We start from the raw sequence: 16,858 nt of genomic DNA, 5'->3' as shown, positions 1-16,858 counted from the left end.
TAGAACTTTAAAGCTCCTAAAAAAAAAGAGCAAACTGTATGTTGTTAGATATTATTGATATTTTGTGCTCAGTTTTAAAATATACACTACCGGTCAAAAGTTTGGGGTCGGTAAGAGTTGTAATGTTTTTAAAGAAAGTCTCTTATGCTCATCAGTGCTGCATTTATTTAATGAAAAATATAGAAAAAAAATGTAATATTGCGAAATGTTATTACAATATAAAATAATGGTTTCTATTGTAATATACTTTAAAATTTAATTTATTCCTGTGATGCAAAGCTGAATTTTCATCAGCCATTACTTTAGTCTTAAGTGTCACATGATCCTTCAGAAATCATTCTAATATACTGATTTATTATTTGAAATGATCTATATTGAATCTATATTGGATTATATATTACAACAGTTGCCCTGCAAAGTATTTATTTAGAAATTGTGATATTTTTTCAGGATTCTTTGATGAATAAAAAGCTCAAAAGAACAGCATTTATTCAAAATATAAATATTTTCTAACAATGTAAGTATTTGCTATCACTTTTTATCAATTTAACACATCCTTGGTGAATAAAAGTATTAATTTCTTTCAAAAAAAAAAAAAAAGAAAAAGAAAAGAAAAACCAGATGTAGTCAAACATAATACAGCATGGTACAAATTAAAGAGTTAAAAGTGATGTGTGTTCCGAGATTAATTGCTGCTGTTTATATATGAAGTTTAAATATGAAGGTTAATTAAAACCCTGTGAAAAAGAACAGTCTCAGTATTGCAACACCCAAGCTATTTCAGTGTGTTCAAGGAAACAACACACCAACTCAACTCTTACTCTGATGATATCAACACTGTTTGGCTAAAATATTTGTATTCACATTGGTCTCACTTGTTTGCCTTTAAATTGTATTACTCACCTTAAAACCTTCCTGTTTTAAAGCCAGAAATGGCACATAAATGACATTTTACAATGATTGTATCACACTGGTCTTGCACACAACTTTTGGTTTGAACCATTTTTATTGCAAACTCAGTTATTTCCATTAACAGTAATTGAGCATAAAGCCATTCTTTTAGCTATTTTACAATCTGTAGAAGAAAATGAGTCAGAGAGAAAAAAGCTATGTTACTTATATGGGTAAAGCACATTATTAATTTAGCACAATAGCAGTTGATTTCATATTCACAGCCGTGCTCACAGCAGGATGTTTGCAGGGGGGTTTTAGCACGCTGACCGCATGCACCATTTCATGTAAACAGGGTTTTAAGTGCAACATTTTTGAGGAGAGAATGACACTAATCTAGTCATTTATCCTCATGGGGTGTGATAAATGAATACAAAGGGTTTGCATCATTCTGAGGTGCAGGATTACAATGCTGCACGGTGGAATATATTACAGAAGAATCAGCATCTCCAGCTGCACCAGCCAGGATGTACTCAGTCACAAGTTCATCATAGAGGTGATAGACATCACCTACAGTCTTGAGAGAAACAGTGAAAGTGAAAGAGCCATAAATGTGACATACTAAGACATATTTAGTAAATTCAAAGTACATTCAATTGTGTTTAACGAAACTATAGCTTTAATGCAACAAAGCAAATGTATTCATGTACTTCATATAATGTTAATCATACAGTGTGCAATCATATATGCTGGAACTTAATTGTAAAATTATGTAGAGAATCTGCAAAATGTTAATTATTTTACCAAAATAAGAGGGATCATACAAAATTCATGTTAAGATGTTTCACGTAAAAGACGTTTACATGTAGTCCACAAGAGAAAGTAATTGTTGAATTTATAGAAATGACCCTGTTCAAAAGTTTACATACACTTGATTCTTAATATATTTTTTTTTGTTTAGTGATAGTTGTTCATGAGGCCCTTGTTTGTCTTAAACTGCCCACTGTTCTTCAGAAAAATCCTTCAGGTCCCACAGATTTTTTGGTTTTTCAACATTTCTGTGCATTTGAACCCTATCCAACAGTGACTGTATAGTTTTGAGATCCATCTTTTCACACTGAACACAACTGAGGGACTCATATGCAACTATTACAGAAGGTTTATACGCTAACTGATGCTTCAGAAGGAAACATGATGCATTAACTTTTTGAATTTGAAGATCAGGGTAAATTTTGCTTATTTTTTTGTTCTGGGAAACATGTAAGTATCTTCTGTAGCTTTGAAGGGCAATACTAAATGAAAGAAATGTGATATTTAGGCAAAATAAGAAAAATGCACACATCTTCACTCTGTTCAAAAGTTTTCGCCCCCGGCTCTTAATGCATGTTTTTTTTCCTTCTGGAGCATCAGCGAGAGTTTGAACCTTCTGTAATAGTTGTATACGAGTCCCTCAGTTGTCCTCAGTGTGAAAAGATGGACCTCAAAATCACAGTCATTTATTGGAAAGGGTTCAGATACATGATAATGCTGGGAAAAAAAGTAAGGATTTTTCGGAAGAACAGCGGAGGACAAACAAGTGACTCATGAACAACTATCACAAAAAAAACAACAGCAAAAAAACACAGCTGTGGATCATTCAAGTTACAACACAGTATTAAGAATCAAGTGTTTGTAAACTTTTAAACAGGGACATTTTTATAAATTCAACTATTACTTTCTATTGTGGACTGTATGTAAACGTCTTATATGTGAAATATCCTATTCAGCTCAGTATTAAATAAAACATAACACGCATTTTGTACGATCCCTCTTATTTTGGTAAATCAGTTAAATTTTGCAGATTCTACAAAGTCTATGTAAACCTTTGTCCTCAACAGTATAAAGAGCAAATGTTTCATACCTGGTCTGGTGAATCTTGAACTGGATTTTCAGGGACAGGTGGTTTCAGACCTGAAAAATGTCCATAAACATGATGGTACTGTTGAACATGTTAAACATTAATTTTTAAAACAAATGCAATAGGGCTTTTTTTTATCACTTATTATTATTTTTTTATTATTTGATTATAAAGTCTTTCATGAAACTGTCAATTCATTGTTGGGCGTTATGTGTGTGTGGTCTTACATTTAGACTTTAAATTTGATCTTTTCCTGCAGAGCGACACTAACGCCACAAGAACCCCAAACACCAGCAGCACTAAAAAACCTGCACAAACCACAGGCAAGCTGTCTGAAAAAAAAGAGAAAGGAATAATCATTAAATATTCTAATATGTATACAGTGTTATACAATGTTGCAAACAAATTATAATTGTCATCTTAAAATACTTATTAAGCTTTTATCCAGCGGTCCCTTTGACTGGACTGTTGGCGATGTTACCAAGAACTGCTCATATGAACTGGATTTATCTGAGAGAGAAAGAGGCAGAAAAAATGAGAATCACATACGATTATAAATACAATATTTTCCACAAGTAGGCTTAACCAGACTAATTTAGATATGGTAATCAAAGTATTGTTGTAAAGCTGACCGGATGTAACTGCCGAGGTGAGTGCTGTTGTCCATATAGATGTTATATGTGTGTTTTCAGGGGTGTGTGTAGATCTGATCACAGGAGCTGATGAGAATAAAACAAAAAAGAGGAATTTAACATTTTTGTGTATTATTTAAATGGGAAGATGAATGTATAGGCTATATTTATCTCAAAAACTGTTGCATATATACCCACCTGGATGGACAAGCAGATGAACTTTATGCAGTTTATCAGTGAACCATTTATCAAGTCCACAGTAATAAACACCAGCATCTTTGAGTCTGAGATGTTTGATGGTTACAGTAAAGAACCGTCCACTCACAGTATCAACCAAAGAGTATCTTCCATGTGAAACAACCTGATCAATCTTTGCACCTTTAATCAAAACATGCTCAGATGATTCACAGGGATGACGGCACAAGTACTTGGGTGTATATATATGGTCGTCTGAATATGGACATCTGATCTCCACCGTTTCACCCACAGTTCCCTCAAAAACATCTCCAGACTTCATCAACACACTGGTCAAATCTAGAGAAGACACAATTAAATGCATCATTACTTCATACAGACAGACAGTATACAGACAGCCTTCAGACATCTACAACTGGACAGTTCAATCTAATTTTAAATGCACTCCAATACATTGCAATGAGATGTCACTTTAAAACAATTTCTAATAACCTATTTTTTAAAATGCTCACATAATTTAGGCAAGATCATTTTACAGTGAAAAAAACTGTGGATTTATTACAGAAGTTTCTTTGTAAAACACTTCAGTGATAGGCTATTTATCATTAGGATAGTTCACTTCAAAGGTCACTAAGTTCATGTAGGCTATTTCCTGTTTTAACATACACACAACTGCAATATGAGAATAATAATGTTATATCAAGGAAGAAAAAAATTATTTACCTATAAACACAGAGAGAATCTTTAGAAGGCCTTTCATTCTCCCTAATTTATCACATTCTCTTCGAACAAGGTATCTTTTTTAGAACAAAAAAAAATACAGCATAAAATCACAGTGAGAAACACAACGGCAAAATCGGCTCATCGACTCCTACTTGTTTGTTCCATCAGTTACCAGAAGAACAGTGTTTTTGAGAGAGAGAAAGAGAGAGAGAGAAAGAGAGTGGCTAACCTACAAAAGAAGGAACCAATGACTGTCTAGCAGTGGGACTGACATGGCTGCAAGGGCAAACATATTGCAGCCTTCGGCTCAGGAAGGAAATGAAGCCGATCACAGTGGAGTTGACACTTTTTGTCACTGATGCATTTGCAAGTACATATTTGATTATGCAAGCTTAGTATTGTTAACAAAGCTGTGAAAGACAAAAAAGAGAAACAGTCTTTCAGCTATTAATATTACTTCCATTTTCTTCTTTTAATAAAAACAGGGGCTTTGAATTTCTGTGGAACATCAGTTTGCTCTAAAATATATTTACTGTTAATTGCTCAGCTCTAAATAATATCACTTTTTGTGCTTTGTCATCGCTATTTTTGATACCGCAATATCTACATATAGTCCATGTCTTTAATGTTCTCAAAAAATGACCATGAATTACTTTGAAAATGGTCGTCTACATTTCATCTACTGTCTGCGTTGCATTTGGGTACTTTGTCCCTTCGCCACCTGTAGGTGGGATACATAAATTACTCCTGTTATATGAAATGATAATGTGGTACAGAGACAACAGTTAGGTATGCCTTCTTTATCCAAAAAATAAAATTACAGTGCCTTGCAAAAGTATTCATACTTTCATTTTTTTTTCACATTTTGTTACGTTGCTGCCTTATGTTAACATGCTTTAAATTACAGTTTTTCCACATCAATCTACACTCCATACACCATAATAGCAAAACAGGTTTTTAACATCTTTGCAAATGTATTAAAAATAAAAAACTTGATGATTCCATTGCATAAGAATTCATACCCTTATAAGGTGGATAGATCTCATGTGGAATGCCTTACTATTTCACAAACACATAATTAATAAATCACTACTTGGGCCTTTTTTGAGATTATTTAAGAGGTTTATTTAGCATTTTGCATTCTAGACAGAAAAAAAAAATGTTTGTATTGTTTATTGTTTAAGACAGGTGTAAGAATATTATTAAGTATGCCAAAATTTAAGAACAAACTGTCAAAATGTTTTTGATTTATTTGACAAATCTTTCTCTGAGGGTCCTTACACCTAACAGATGTCCTACACAGCTTGAATGTTGACTGCTTAGCTGTCAGTCCTTGAAAAACCACACTCACACAGCAAAGTGTCCAACCACAAATGGTTAGATATCAAATAATCCAAACTGCCTGTATTTCAGAGTGTCCGAGCCAGTTAAGGAGGAATCTCATCTTAAGGATTCAGTGACTCCTCCATGATGATGGGGCACTGGACGACTGCAGGGGAATCTGAAGGTAGAAGCGTGTTCACTGGACAGATGCTATCTCAACCGCTTAGGAATCTCAACCTGAGAGGAAGATTAAAAAAAAGATGATACAAGATTACTTGAAGATCATCATGAAAATCTGACTTTTTTCATGTTTAAGTGCTATAATCGGGTCCCCAGTGCATCTACTGTACCAACCCAGTAAACGTGAAAAAGACCAAACCAGGAACTTTGTTTTGGTAAGCCTTTCTCTACAAGCTTGTGAAAAAATGAGCTGCCCCCGTGAAGTAGAAAAGGGCATCTTATTATAATATTACTAAATCTGCAAGTTTCCACCCACAGTGCCGCCGCTGTGTTTCCACAAGCAAAAATGGTGTACCAGTTCTAACGGCATGACAAAAGTTCGAGCAAAGCAGGCTAACTGTTCTGTCTTTGGCTGCACAGATGAGCACTGAAGACTATTTAGAGTCACAGCCTCAGAGAAGTCAAGAGCAGTGGATTTATTGATTTATTTACTGGATTTATTGTGAATTTATTGATATTATGCTGCTGCCACACAGATCTAATATAAACGTGATTTCTTTCCCAGCTGTTTACCTTCACAGACATAACTGACTGTGTTTTTAACATAAACTTGTGTGTATTTGACAGTTTAAGCGCAATAAGACATGAAAGAGAACTTAGTGTAATACTCACATGCCGCGTGACAGCCGCTTTCTGTGCGCAGGCTTCTGTTGTGCGTATATCAGAAGTTTAAACTGATATGGCTTTAAAATGCACGATTTCAGCACGATAGACATAATGATCAAAACCAAACAGATGTTTTTAGCAGAGTATCTGAGCTACAAGCTGTAAAGGCACAGTCCTACTCTGGAAAAGGGCGGGGGGCAGCAGCTTATTTGCATTTAAAGAGCCATGCATGAAAACAGCGTGTCAGCTTCCACTCAAAATAGGCATCTTCAAAATAATATAATAAATGATCTGTGGGGTATTTTGAGCTGAAATTTCACATTCTGGGGACACCTGAGACTTGAGCATAATAGGTCACTTTTAACTTTTTTGATTGAGTGTAAAAAGTAAGTGTAAAAATCTATTTTTCAAACCATCTTTACCTTTACGGTAGTCAAATACTCTTTGAATATTTGTAGTTTAAATTATAATATTAAATATATTTTAGAGCTGTCAGGGCAGATTTTGTGGGAAATATATGCATCATGTCACTTCATATCTTTATACAGAAAAACTGCTCTGGCTGTGGGGGTAGCATGCTGTTTAATGTTTGTTGAAAAATTTACCATGGACTATTTAAAATGGCAAAAATAGCCATTTGTATAAATAACATCACCAAAAAATAATAATTTTGGGTCATCAGCTTAGTTCTGATAATTACTTAGATTTTTTGTCTTGTTTCCAGCCAAAATATCTAAAAATTCTTAAATCAAGAAGAATTTTCTAGACAAGTAAATATTATTTTCTTGTTTTCAGAAAAAACAAGTCAAAATTATGTGCGTTTTTTGCTTGAAACAAGCTAAATAATCTGCCAATGGGGTAAGAAAAATAATCTTGTTTTCTGTTTGAAATCAGATTTTTTTTCTTACCCTATTGGCAGATTATTTTGCTTGTTCTAAGCAAAAAGAAAAGCATTTTTTTAGTGCAAATTATTTTTTCCCATTTTTTTTCTAAACTCTGTTTTAATGGTTAAATTAAAAATATTAATCATTAAAACATGTCTAATTTATTAAAATAATGGAACTTACACAATTTAACAGCAATTTATTAAATGTTTAACACAAATTAATTTTTAAGGCCCTATAAAATATGTTTTCGTTTTTCTCAAATTCAGTTTTCAAGTTGTGCTTTCCATTAACTTTCTTTTTAATTGGCATTTCTAATTAATTCATTTTATTAAAAAAAAACATTTTATTTATTCTTTTTATATATATATTGCATTAAGTAATAAATTCCTGTCACAATTTCTTCAAGTTAAACCGAACTTTTATTTTGACAGACAGCTGTAAAGACCTTTAAGTTTCTTAAGTTTTTATAAGATATGGCAATAGTTTTATTCAAAAGAATAGGTGATTATGAGATTATGTGATTATTATGAGATTATGATAATGTGTTCATGTACACATGTACAGAGGCCGAAAACACAGCAAGCATCATAGGTGCTTCATTATGTGTAGTAAACAAAACCGCATTTCTGCGCAAAGAAACGCAGAACATGGAGGATTCATATTTAAATAGCATTTTGCGGCTTAATATTAACAGGCACTAGTCCACAGTGCGTTTTGATTTAGGTGTACTGACCGACTTTTGATGTATTCATCCAAAATTTGGTACATTTCTAAAATTTTGTGTTAAATTCCATTTTTATTACTGGATTGCATGTTTTCTGCATCACGGAAATCATAGGTCCATAACTTCACTATCCCATGACGCCATGGAACAGAATTTTTTTAATGGTTGTAAACTGCTAGAGGGACAATATTTATATATCTGAAGAATATTATTGAAATGAAGCCTTCACATTTTTTTATTAAGATAGTGGTTTTTAAATGTATGGTCCTGTCTTGGCACGTGTAGTAACATCTATGACATGTGATGTCCGTGTCACCTTTTTGAGAGCGTTCACGCTGCAGTTTCTAATAGAGTCCAGCAGCTGATCTCTGGAGCTCCTGTCCATCTGTCGGACAGCTGCACTGCTGTCTGGTTTCCTCTGAGAGATTGGGGTCAGCGACCTCCTCAGGGCCTGAACGTCTAACGGTGGACCAGGAGGGGGTGGAGGAGGAGGAGCTTGTTGACTTCCTGTTGTCCCTTCTTTCTTTCCCGTTACTTTGGATGGGAGGGGTCTAGACGGTGGCTTTGTGGGCGGAGCTTTGGGAGTTTCCTGAGCAGGGGTGAATTTCGAAAGGGCAGCAAATTTAGAGTCTTTCTTCTGAGTGTTGATAGACGTTGTTGGCTTATTCTTCGCAGGTGAGCTCTTATCTTCACGTGGTGCGGAGACGGATTCCTGTCTAGTGAGTTTTTGCGCTTCTAGTCGTTGCTGCCTCTTCCTGTCCATGTTTCGGCTCAAGATGTTTGTCATGGTCATCCTGGGCCCTGCCAGCTCGAAGTGATATCCCAGTTTCAGCAGCGAAGAGTTTTCACGTAAGACTTTGGCCATCTCCATCTCAGTCTTCCCTCCACAGATGTGTCTCTGGTTATGAAACCTCAGCTCCATGAGCGTGCTGTTGTGCTGAAGAGAGTTGATGATGGCCAGGATGCCTTTGCCTGTCATATGATTCGAGTCGAGGTTGATGCTCGTCAGGGTGGAATTACCTCGTAGGGTTCCAGCGATGGCAAACGCGACATGATCATCCGCTCTCGTGTTTGCAAGGCAGAAGTTTTTGATGTGAGTGTTGCTCCGAAGACCTTCTGCAAACTGTATCAGGGTGTCTGTCTTAATGGCATCTGAATTATTGACGTTGAGTTCTGTTAGTTCAGGATCGTCGCTGCGAACCTGCTCCAGAAGGTCATCAAACATGCTGGAGCCAGTGTCACTGTCAATATCTTCGCTAAAAGACTCGTCCTCCTCAGTAGTAGTAACAGAACGGTCATCGGCGGCATTAGAGTTCAACAAGCTGTTATGACTGGGAATGGAAGATATTTTCACCTCACTGTTTTCTGTTTGTTTGACTTCTGCTTTTTCAATCTCTTTCTGTGTTCTTCTGATTGTATTTTTCTGAGGATGATGTTTCTCATCCTCTACTTCTCTCTCTCGTCCTCTGCTTTTCTCTTCCACATTTCTGAATTTGCTTTTCCCCTCTTCTGTTTCTACATCTTTAAGGTTTATTCTTCCTCCTGCACTGTTTTTCTTTGATTCTTCTATGGTTTTATTTTTGCTTTCATTTGGTTTCTTGACTTCTGCCTTATTGTCTTTTACTTTTAGGTCTGCGTTGTCTTTATCCCCCTGGAGTTTGGAGAGAAACCCTTTTATTTTAGAGTTTTCACTCACTTTTTTCTCTTCCTTCCTTCCTCTTTCTTTCTTATCCTCTTTTTTCTCTTGGAGTTTTGATATGAGCTCTAGAGTTTTGCCACTTCCTCCTTCTTTCCTAGAAAGCTCTTTTGCACTTTCTGTCTTATTAGCTGTCTTCTCCTCCTCCTCTTTCTTCTCTTTAGCTTTTTGCTCTTCATCAGATACATTTTTAGAGTCATCCTCCCTTTTTCTTGTGCTTTCCTTATCTTTTTCGCTTTCAGCTTTTCTGCTCTCAATGTCGGGAGGATCGCCGCTCTGCGACCTGGAAAACTCTCTGCTCCTCATCCGGCGCAGTCGATCTCTCCTTCTTCCATCCCCTCCCTTCAAACATTAAACACAAAAGACATTATTCACCAGAGCACATTAAATCTAAGAAACTGTTTGTCTTTTGATAGTTTTAATGTCTGATTTTGATTCAGCTATCTGACTTTTGACATTAATCACTGCATTCACAATGTATACTAGTTTCCATCTGCTTTCATTTGGGTGTAATTATTGATAAATATCACCATCGTCATTAAATCTGTGAGGGCTTCGAACAAACAAAAACTTATCTAGAATAATTACAACCAATGGCCGGATTTAGCTAGACTGAGTGAGTTATTTTTAGTCATCATTAAAAGGGAAAGAACGTACTGTGCAGATTTGCAGGCTATTGTCTGAAAAAGTCTTAAAACTCTCAGATGTGCCCTTATAAGGCAGCAAAGGGAGGAACATTCAGGTCTGGAATTCCATCCTTGACAGTTCCAAAACCTCACTGAGGCCAAGCTTTAAGTAAACACATTTACAAATCGCTGAAGTGCATCGCTCTTAACCACTGACTACCGCAAAACTACCTGAACATAAATTTTATTCTCACAGCTGTTTTACTCAATAAAAATGGAAGTGACTATCTATTAGCATATTCTCACTCTGCCAAAACAATGACGCAGCTGAACAAACCTCACTGGGGAATATCAATGAGATCAGAAAGATCAGGATCAAATCAGGAAACCACGTTTAATAAAGAGCATAATCTTACTAAGTATCTTGTGAGATTCCTCTGAGATTGTATGTGTGTGTTTTCTGTTGCCTGCTGAACATGTTTCAAACAAACACTTTAGTGTCTCAATAGAGTTTAAAAGTAGTTTGTGGCCTCTTGAGTGTGTCTCACATTACTAGTGCTTCGTTAGCACCTGTTTAATCACGTAAAATGCAACTAGCACTTTCCAAAAACACAAGGAATGCCATCCCAGAAGGACTAGACCTGGACTAGATCTGTTCAGCTCTGGTACTCTAGAAAATAATTTTTTTTACAGCATACCCCAGAAAATCCTATTGAGGTGGATCCAAAAATGAATGACTGCAGCAGCTCTGATGACAAAGGTTAGTTCTACAGAGTTTAAACAAAGTGCCAACTACAAATAACCATCGCCAACAAAAGAAGAGAGAGAGAGAGAGTCCTGTGTTTATACCAGACAACAATAAACTAAACCATGATAATAAATGTTTATAAAGACATTTGGCTGTGAAGAATAATTACATGCTCAGGATTTTTACCCAAGAGAAGTTTATACTCATTCCAAACCGGAGAGCATGAGAAATGTAATATCTGGAAAAAATCTAGCTGTGTGTGCTCTGAAATAACTTATTCTTGTCACATGTTTTGGAGATTTGCTGTTGGAAAAAAAAAGCTTTGATTCAGTATTTGGAAAGAAAACTTCACCACCAACAGAGGACGGTAACATTATAGGCCATTAGGGTCCCTTGGTGGGCCATGTGTGTGAAGCAAAATGGGTGTTGATATTTGGGAACATGACAGCATGTTAGGCATGTAGGCCATAATGACTAACAGGGATCTCAGTCCTAAATCAGCCATTCGCTGTGTTCACAGAAATACAAATAGGTCACGCTATGAGATCTTAAACAGTTACTGAAACCGAGACTAAATGACAAATGGTCAGCTTTTCATTCTCTATTCTTCCTGCATGCAACAGAAACATTTAAATATCCCTGTGGTGAAGTTTCAAAGTTTGTCAAATTATTAGGAAACTATTGATATCTGATATATTATTATTATAATAAGCATCACCTCTGCGCTCAGCTCTCTCCGGATGAGTTTCTTGGTCTCCCGTTCGCAGTAGACCAGCATAGCCTCTCTGTCATATCCCCTGGATGGTATTTTGTCTGTCTGGTTCCGCTGGCGGAGACCCACCGGTACATTCGGGTCGGGGTCGATATAAACGATCTCCCGTTCGAGCTCCTCCACCTCCTCCGGTGAGAGCTTCGCAAGCAGCAGGTCCGTGTCCGAGTCATCGCTCCCCTGACGCTCCAAAACCTTTGGTCTAGACATTTTCTTTGGGAATACTTAAAGTTTATTGGCCAAGTACAAAGTTTTAGTCTGCGGGAATGCAATTTAAGATGTATCTTTCCTCTTCACACATGTTATTAAATCCATAATAAAAGGGTGCAGAGGATGTCGCGCTCTGAGCGCCTCTCACGAGCTCCGACTCGAGCTCGAGCTCCAAGACGCATTCCACGCGATCTTTCACATCTGCGTGACCGAGTGCAGCCCGCGCACACGCACAAAAGTGAGAGAGCGTATGTCTGTCAGAGAGATTGTGTAGTCCATTTTACGCCAATGGCCCTTCAAGATTATTTTCTCACAAGTTTGTAGGAATTCTTTCATATTTCACTTTCAAGCATTGTCAGAAGTCACTATATAGGTTCTGATTAATCTTTCTCCGTTTCCTCTTTTTAGTAAATCTTGGAGTTCTGACATCAATTTTGTGTAGGCCTATATACAGGTGTGTGCCAAAAATTTGAATATCGAGGGAAAGTACATTTATTTCAATAATTTGTTTCAAATAGTGAAACTTGCCTTGTTTCAATTTTGATGATTATGGATTAAAGACAAAAAAAATCCAGTATTTCAGAAAATTTGAATATTTCATGTGACCAATAAAAAAGGATCTTAAACACATGTTGGCCTTCTGTAAAGTGTGTTAATGCACTGTATTATGTCCTCAGTACTTTGCTGGGCCTCCTTTTGCACTAATTACAGCATCAAGGCGGTGTGGCATGGAGACGATCAGCCTTTGACACAATTGAGGTGTTATGGTAGCCCAAGTTGCTTTGATATTGGCCCTCAGCTCGTCTGCATTTCGGGGTCTCTGTTCCCTCATCTTTTAACAATACCCCATAGATTTTCAATGGGGTTTAAGTCAGGCGAGTTTGCCGTCCAATCAAGTACAGTTATTTCATGGCTATTAAACCAGGTACTAGTTTTGGTTTCACAAGTTCGCGCTTACATACAATAAACAGCGTAAAAGTTAAGCGTGTTTGGTGTGCTGCCCGGGGGAGGGGTCCGAGCTTGGCATTTGGCCCGAACCCAATACACTGACACCAGCCTCAGTCCACTCCTTATGAAGCTCCCCCAGATTTCTGAACCGCCCTTGCTTGACAATCCTCTCAAGGCTATGGTCATCCCTGTCACTTGGGCACCTTTTCAGGCCACATTTTTCCCTTCCTCTTAACACTCTGTTAATATACTTTGATACTGCACTCTGTGAGCATCCAGCTTGCAATTGCCTTTTAAGACTTTTCCTCCTTGTCAATGTGTCAATGACAGTCTTCTGCACAACTGTCAAGTCAGCCGTCTTCCCCATGATTCTAAGGCCTACTAAGCCAGACTGAGACAATTTAAAGGCCGAGGAAACCTTTGCAGGTGTTTTGCGTTAATTAGCTGACTAGATTGGGACACAGGAAGCCTACAATGTTGAACTTTGTCATGATATTCTAATTTTGTGTTTTTTTTATCTTTAATCCATAATCATTCAAAGTGAAACAAATAAGGGCTTGAAATGTTTCACTTTGTGTGTAGTGAACTAATATAACATACAAGTTTCAATTTTTTAAAACAAATTATTGAAATAAATGGACTTTACCTCGATATTCAAATTTTTTGGCACATTACATGGATACATGTGTGTTGTGTGTGATGTTTTGAGTTAATTTTATGGAAGAAAACATGACTGAATCAGTCCAAAATGAGGATATTGTCTATTTAAAGTGTTTTGCAGAAAACATGAAACAAGATTAAAATGTGTCAAAACGTGTTTATACTGTATGTATGGGCCATTCAACAGAATTGGACCAAAGTCAGGGTTGGAAACATCTTGAAATTTTGTATGCAAATTGTATCCAAGGTACACATTTCTAATAATTGTGCAGTTAATTCTCATATTGTATTTTTTAGAACGTTTTGGAATATTTGTCCTCTCCCCAAATTTGTCACTACCTACACACAGTATATAACCTAATAAGAAGGGTTATATTGACCTATTAAGATTTTGCATCTGCCTTGTAAATATATATTTTTGCTATTTTATTGAAAAGTTTTTCAGAGGTAAATCAATTACAATTTTAACAACATTTCAATTGTGATTCATGAGATTTGTTGTATTTTGAATGCATTTTTTTTTTTTTGTAAAAGGCAAAAAAGTTGATTATACTGATTTTAAAGTTAAGGATTCATTAGATTAAATATACATTCAACCAAACACTATCGTAACATCTGAGTCGATAATTGAATATACTTTATTTTTGACAAAACATCCCATGTTTCAGTCGTGACTGAAACTTACGTGACTACTTACGGTAATGACTGTAATGTTTTGGTAGCGACCACATCATATTACTGAATTTACACACTTAAACACTGCAAAAACATACCAAAATAGTTAGTAGTTGAAATCAGTCTTAGCCAATGGACTTGTTTCAGTAGTGACATGAAAATGCAGGACACTTTTAATTTTTTACATAAAGTTTCATAATTAACAAAATATAAATATGAGAAAAAATAAAATTTATATTTTCACAAAATCAAAAGATATTAAAAAAAAGTTTTTCAGATTTGACTCTGAACCACAAAACCAGTCGCACAGGTATAACTGTAATACAAATATATATACAAATATGGGTCAAAGTGATTATTTTGTTTTTTGTTTTTTTGCCAAAAATCATTAGGATATTAAGTAAAGTCATGTTCCATAAAGATATTTTGTAAATTTTCTACCATAAGTATATCAAAACTTAATTAAGTGCCTTGCTAAGAACTTAATTTGGACTACTTTAAACTTGATTTTTTTCAATATTTTGATTTTTTTTTTTTTTTTTTTTTTTCAATTTCAAGATTTTCAAATAGTTGTATCTCTACATCAATGGAAAGCTTATTTATTCAGTTTTCAGATGATGTATAAATCATCAAAAAATAGACCTGTATGACTGGTTTTGTGGTCCAGGTTCACAAATGTGTCTTTGTTTTGGGATTTGCATAAATAGTTTTGAAAATCAGGCAAACTTAATCAGCTCTAATTCGTTAGCGATAGGGACATTTGTTTTATTCATTTTTGCAGGACATGGGCTTCTGCCATAGGCTTCTGCAGTAGATGAAATGACATGCATATGAACCACCACTAGATGGCAGCGTTTTCACCACAAGCGTTTGTTCAGCATCTGATTTTCGATACGGACTCTATTTCCGGTTCAGTCTCGAAAACAACAAGCAGTATTACACTCATGATATTGGTGTACATAAAAACAATGGGTTTCTTGTGCTTTCCCCCATTTTTTATTAAATTCAGATTTGCTACTTATTATTACTCTATATATGCAGATTCCATGGTTCACTAGTTTTATCTAGCTTCAGTCTTTATGTATGTTCATCTGGTATAACTGAAATTATTAAAGTTGTTTTATTCATTAATTGTAGTATTCGATTAACAAAAAAATAAAATAAAAATTAATAAATAAAGCTAATTTCATTAAAAAGAAGGCCCTTGACGCAAGGAATCAACTCCAACACCAATTCTTCTGATTTATTTATTTTTTAGTTTATTGTTTTTACTCCAAAAATGTAGATCAAACCGCTCGCAAAAAACAAAAAAACAAAAACACCATCCTTCATCACCCACGCAGGGCACACCGTTTTATAATTGCTCGGTGTGCCACAACCCCTCCCCAGTCCCCTACACACACCACCACCAGTTTATTTGCCCATCCGCTCCTGCGTCCTCCGAAATCAACCTGCTCCGGATCCAATGCTTCACAGTCAGTGAGGAGACTTGGCATCCCTGCTTCAACGACCTGCGAAAAGCTGTCCTGAACCCCATCAGAAAGCCACATGGCGGAGCCTTCACTATTGATCTTCACTGTCAGTGACAGATATAAAGCAGCGTCCCGCTCTAGTAAGAGTGCCCTCACCTGGTCAAAGGTGCTGAGGGTGTGAGAGGGTGCCACACCACCTGACGCCTTGGGCCATTTACATAGGTATGGTGTGGTGGGAGTGTTGTGGTAATACATATTCGTTATACACACACACACACACACACACACACACACACACACACACACACACACACACACACACACACACACACACACACACACACACATATAAATACTACTACAAAAATGTTTTTGTTTTTTCATGTTTAAATTTATTCAAACTAACTTGCCGCAATAAAAAATTGCTCTTTTTATTTTACTTTTTATTTTAGCCTTGTTGTGATAAGTAAAGGCAGTAATACATTTTTATTCAGTGAGATTAGTTTTAGGTTATTTAGTTCTTTATTAATTCCTTCGTTCGAAACTTGTGTTTTTTTTAATCTTTCATCTCGAAGGACTATTACTTTTAACTCCTTACAATCATTTTTATTTTTTACAATTTTATTACAATAATAAAAAAAAATCTGAGAAGCTGATTGCAGGGCTATAAGGTGAAAAAGAGTTTACTCAGAGACGTGAAAATATTGTTGCTCTTTAAATGAATTTAATTTTAAATAGTGTTTTTATAGTATGCAGACTTTAAAATTTCATATTAATTGCAAGTCTTCCATTCAAAAGAATCCTGAAAATAAACCTTTAGAAAAGAATCCTGTATCATGATTTCCACAAAAAATATTACACACTAAATGTCCACAGGGATTAAATGAAGACACTCAATTATATATATAAAAAAAAACCCTTAAAGGCTTAGTTCAC

General features: G+C 35.8%; 2 protein-coding genes across 3 annotated transcripts; both read right to left on the bottom strand.

Annotated features, from left to right (window-relative positions):
- Window positions 1-1,015: 1,015 nt before the first annotated feature.
- On the bottom strand, window positions 1,016-4,490 carry LOC141287632 (trem-like transcript 4 protein). Of its 2 annotated transcripts, XM_073819788.1 has the most exons (7): window positions 4,339-4,490; window positions 3,619-3,954; window positions 3,421-3,507; window positions 3,218-3,298; window positions 3,016-3,120; window positions 2,792-2,841; window positions 1,016-1,468 (listed from the first exon to the last, which is right to left on the bottom strand). In XM_073819788.1, the coding sequence occupies exons 1-7, from the start codon at window positions 4,373-4,375 to the stop codon at window positions 1,292-1,294; spliced, it is 873 nt and encodes a 290-aa protein (XP_073675889.1). In that variant the 5' UTR covers window positions 4,376-4,490; the 3' UTR covers window positions 1,016-1,291. The 2 variants fall into 2 exon arrangements, with proteins under 2 accessions (XP_073675889.1, XP_073675888.1); XM_073819787.1 differs by lacking the exon at window positions 4,339-4,490 and having other exon boundaries at window positions 3,619-4,254.
- Window positions 4,491-5,082: 592 nt separating this feature from the next.
- Window positions 5,083-12,330, bottom strand: lmod1a (leiomodin 1a (smooth muscle)). Its single transcript, XM_073819446.1, has 3 exons — window positions 11,907-12,330; window positions 8,435-10,156; window positions 5,083-5,898 (listed from the first exon to the last, which is right to left on the bottom strand). The coding sequence occupies exons 1-3, from the start codon at window positions 12,165-12,167 to the stop codon at window positions 5,872-5,874; spliced, it is 2,010 nt and encodes a 669-aa protein (XP_073675547.1). The 5' UTR covers window positions 12,168-12,330; the 3' UTR covers window positions 5,083-5,871.
- Between the last annotated feature and the right edge of the window lie 4,528 nt (window positions 12,331-16,858).

This window comes from Garra rufa, chromosome 15, assembly GCF_049309525.1.
Source record: "Garra rufa chromosome 15, GarRuf1.0, whole genome shotgun sequence".
NCBI classification, from domain to species: Eukaryota; Metazoa; Chordata; class Actinopteri; order Cypriniformes; family Cyprinidae; genus Garra; species Garra rufa.
The sequence above is the reverse complement of the archived record's forward strand: the minus strand, read 5'-3'. Positions and strand labels throughout refer to the sequence as shown.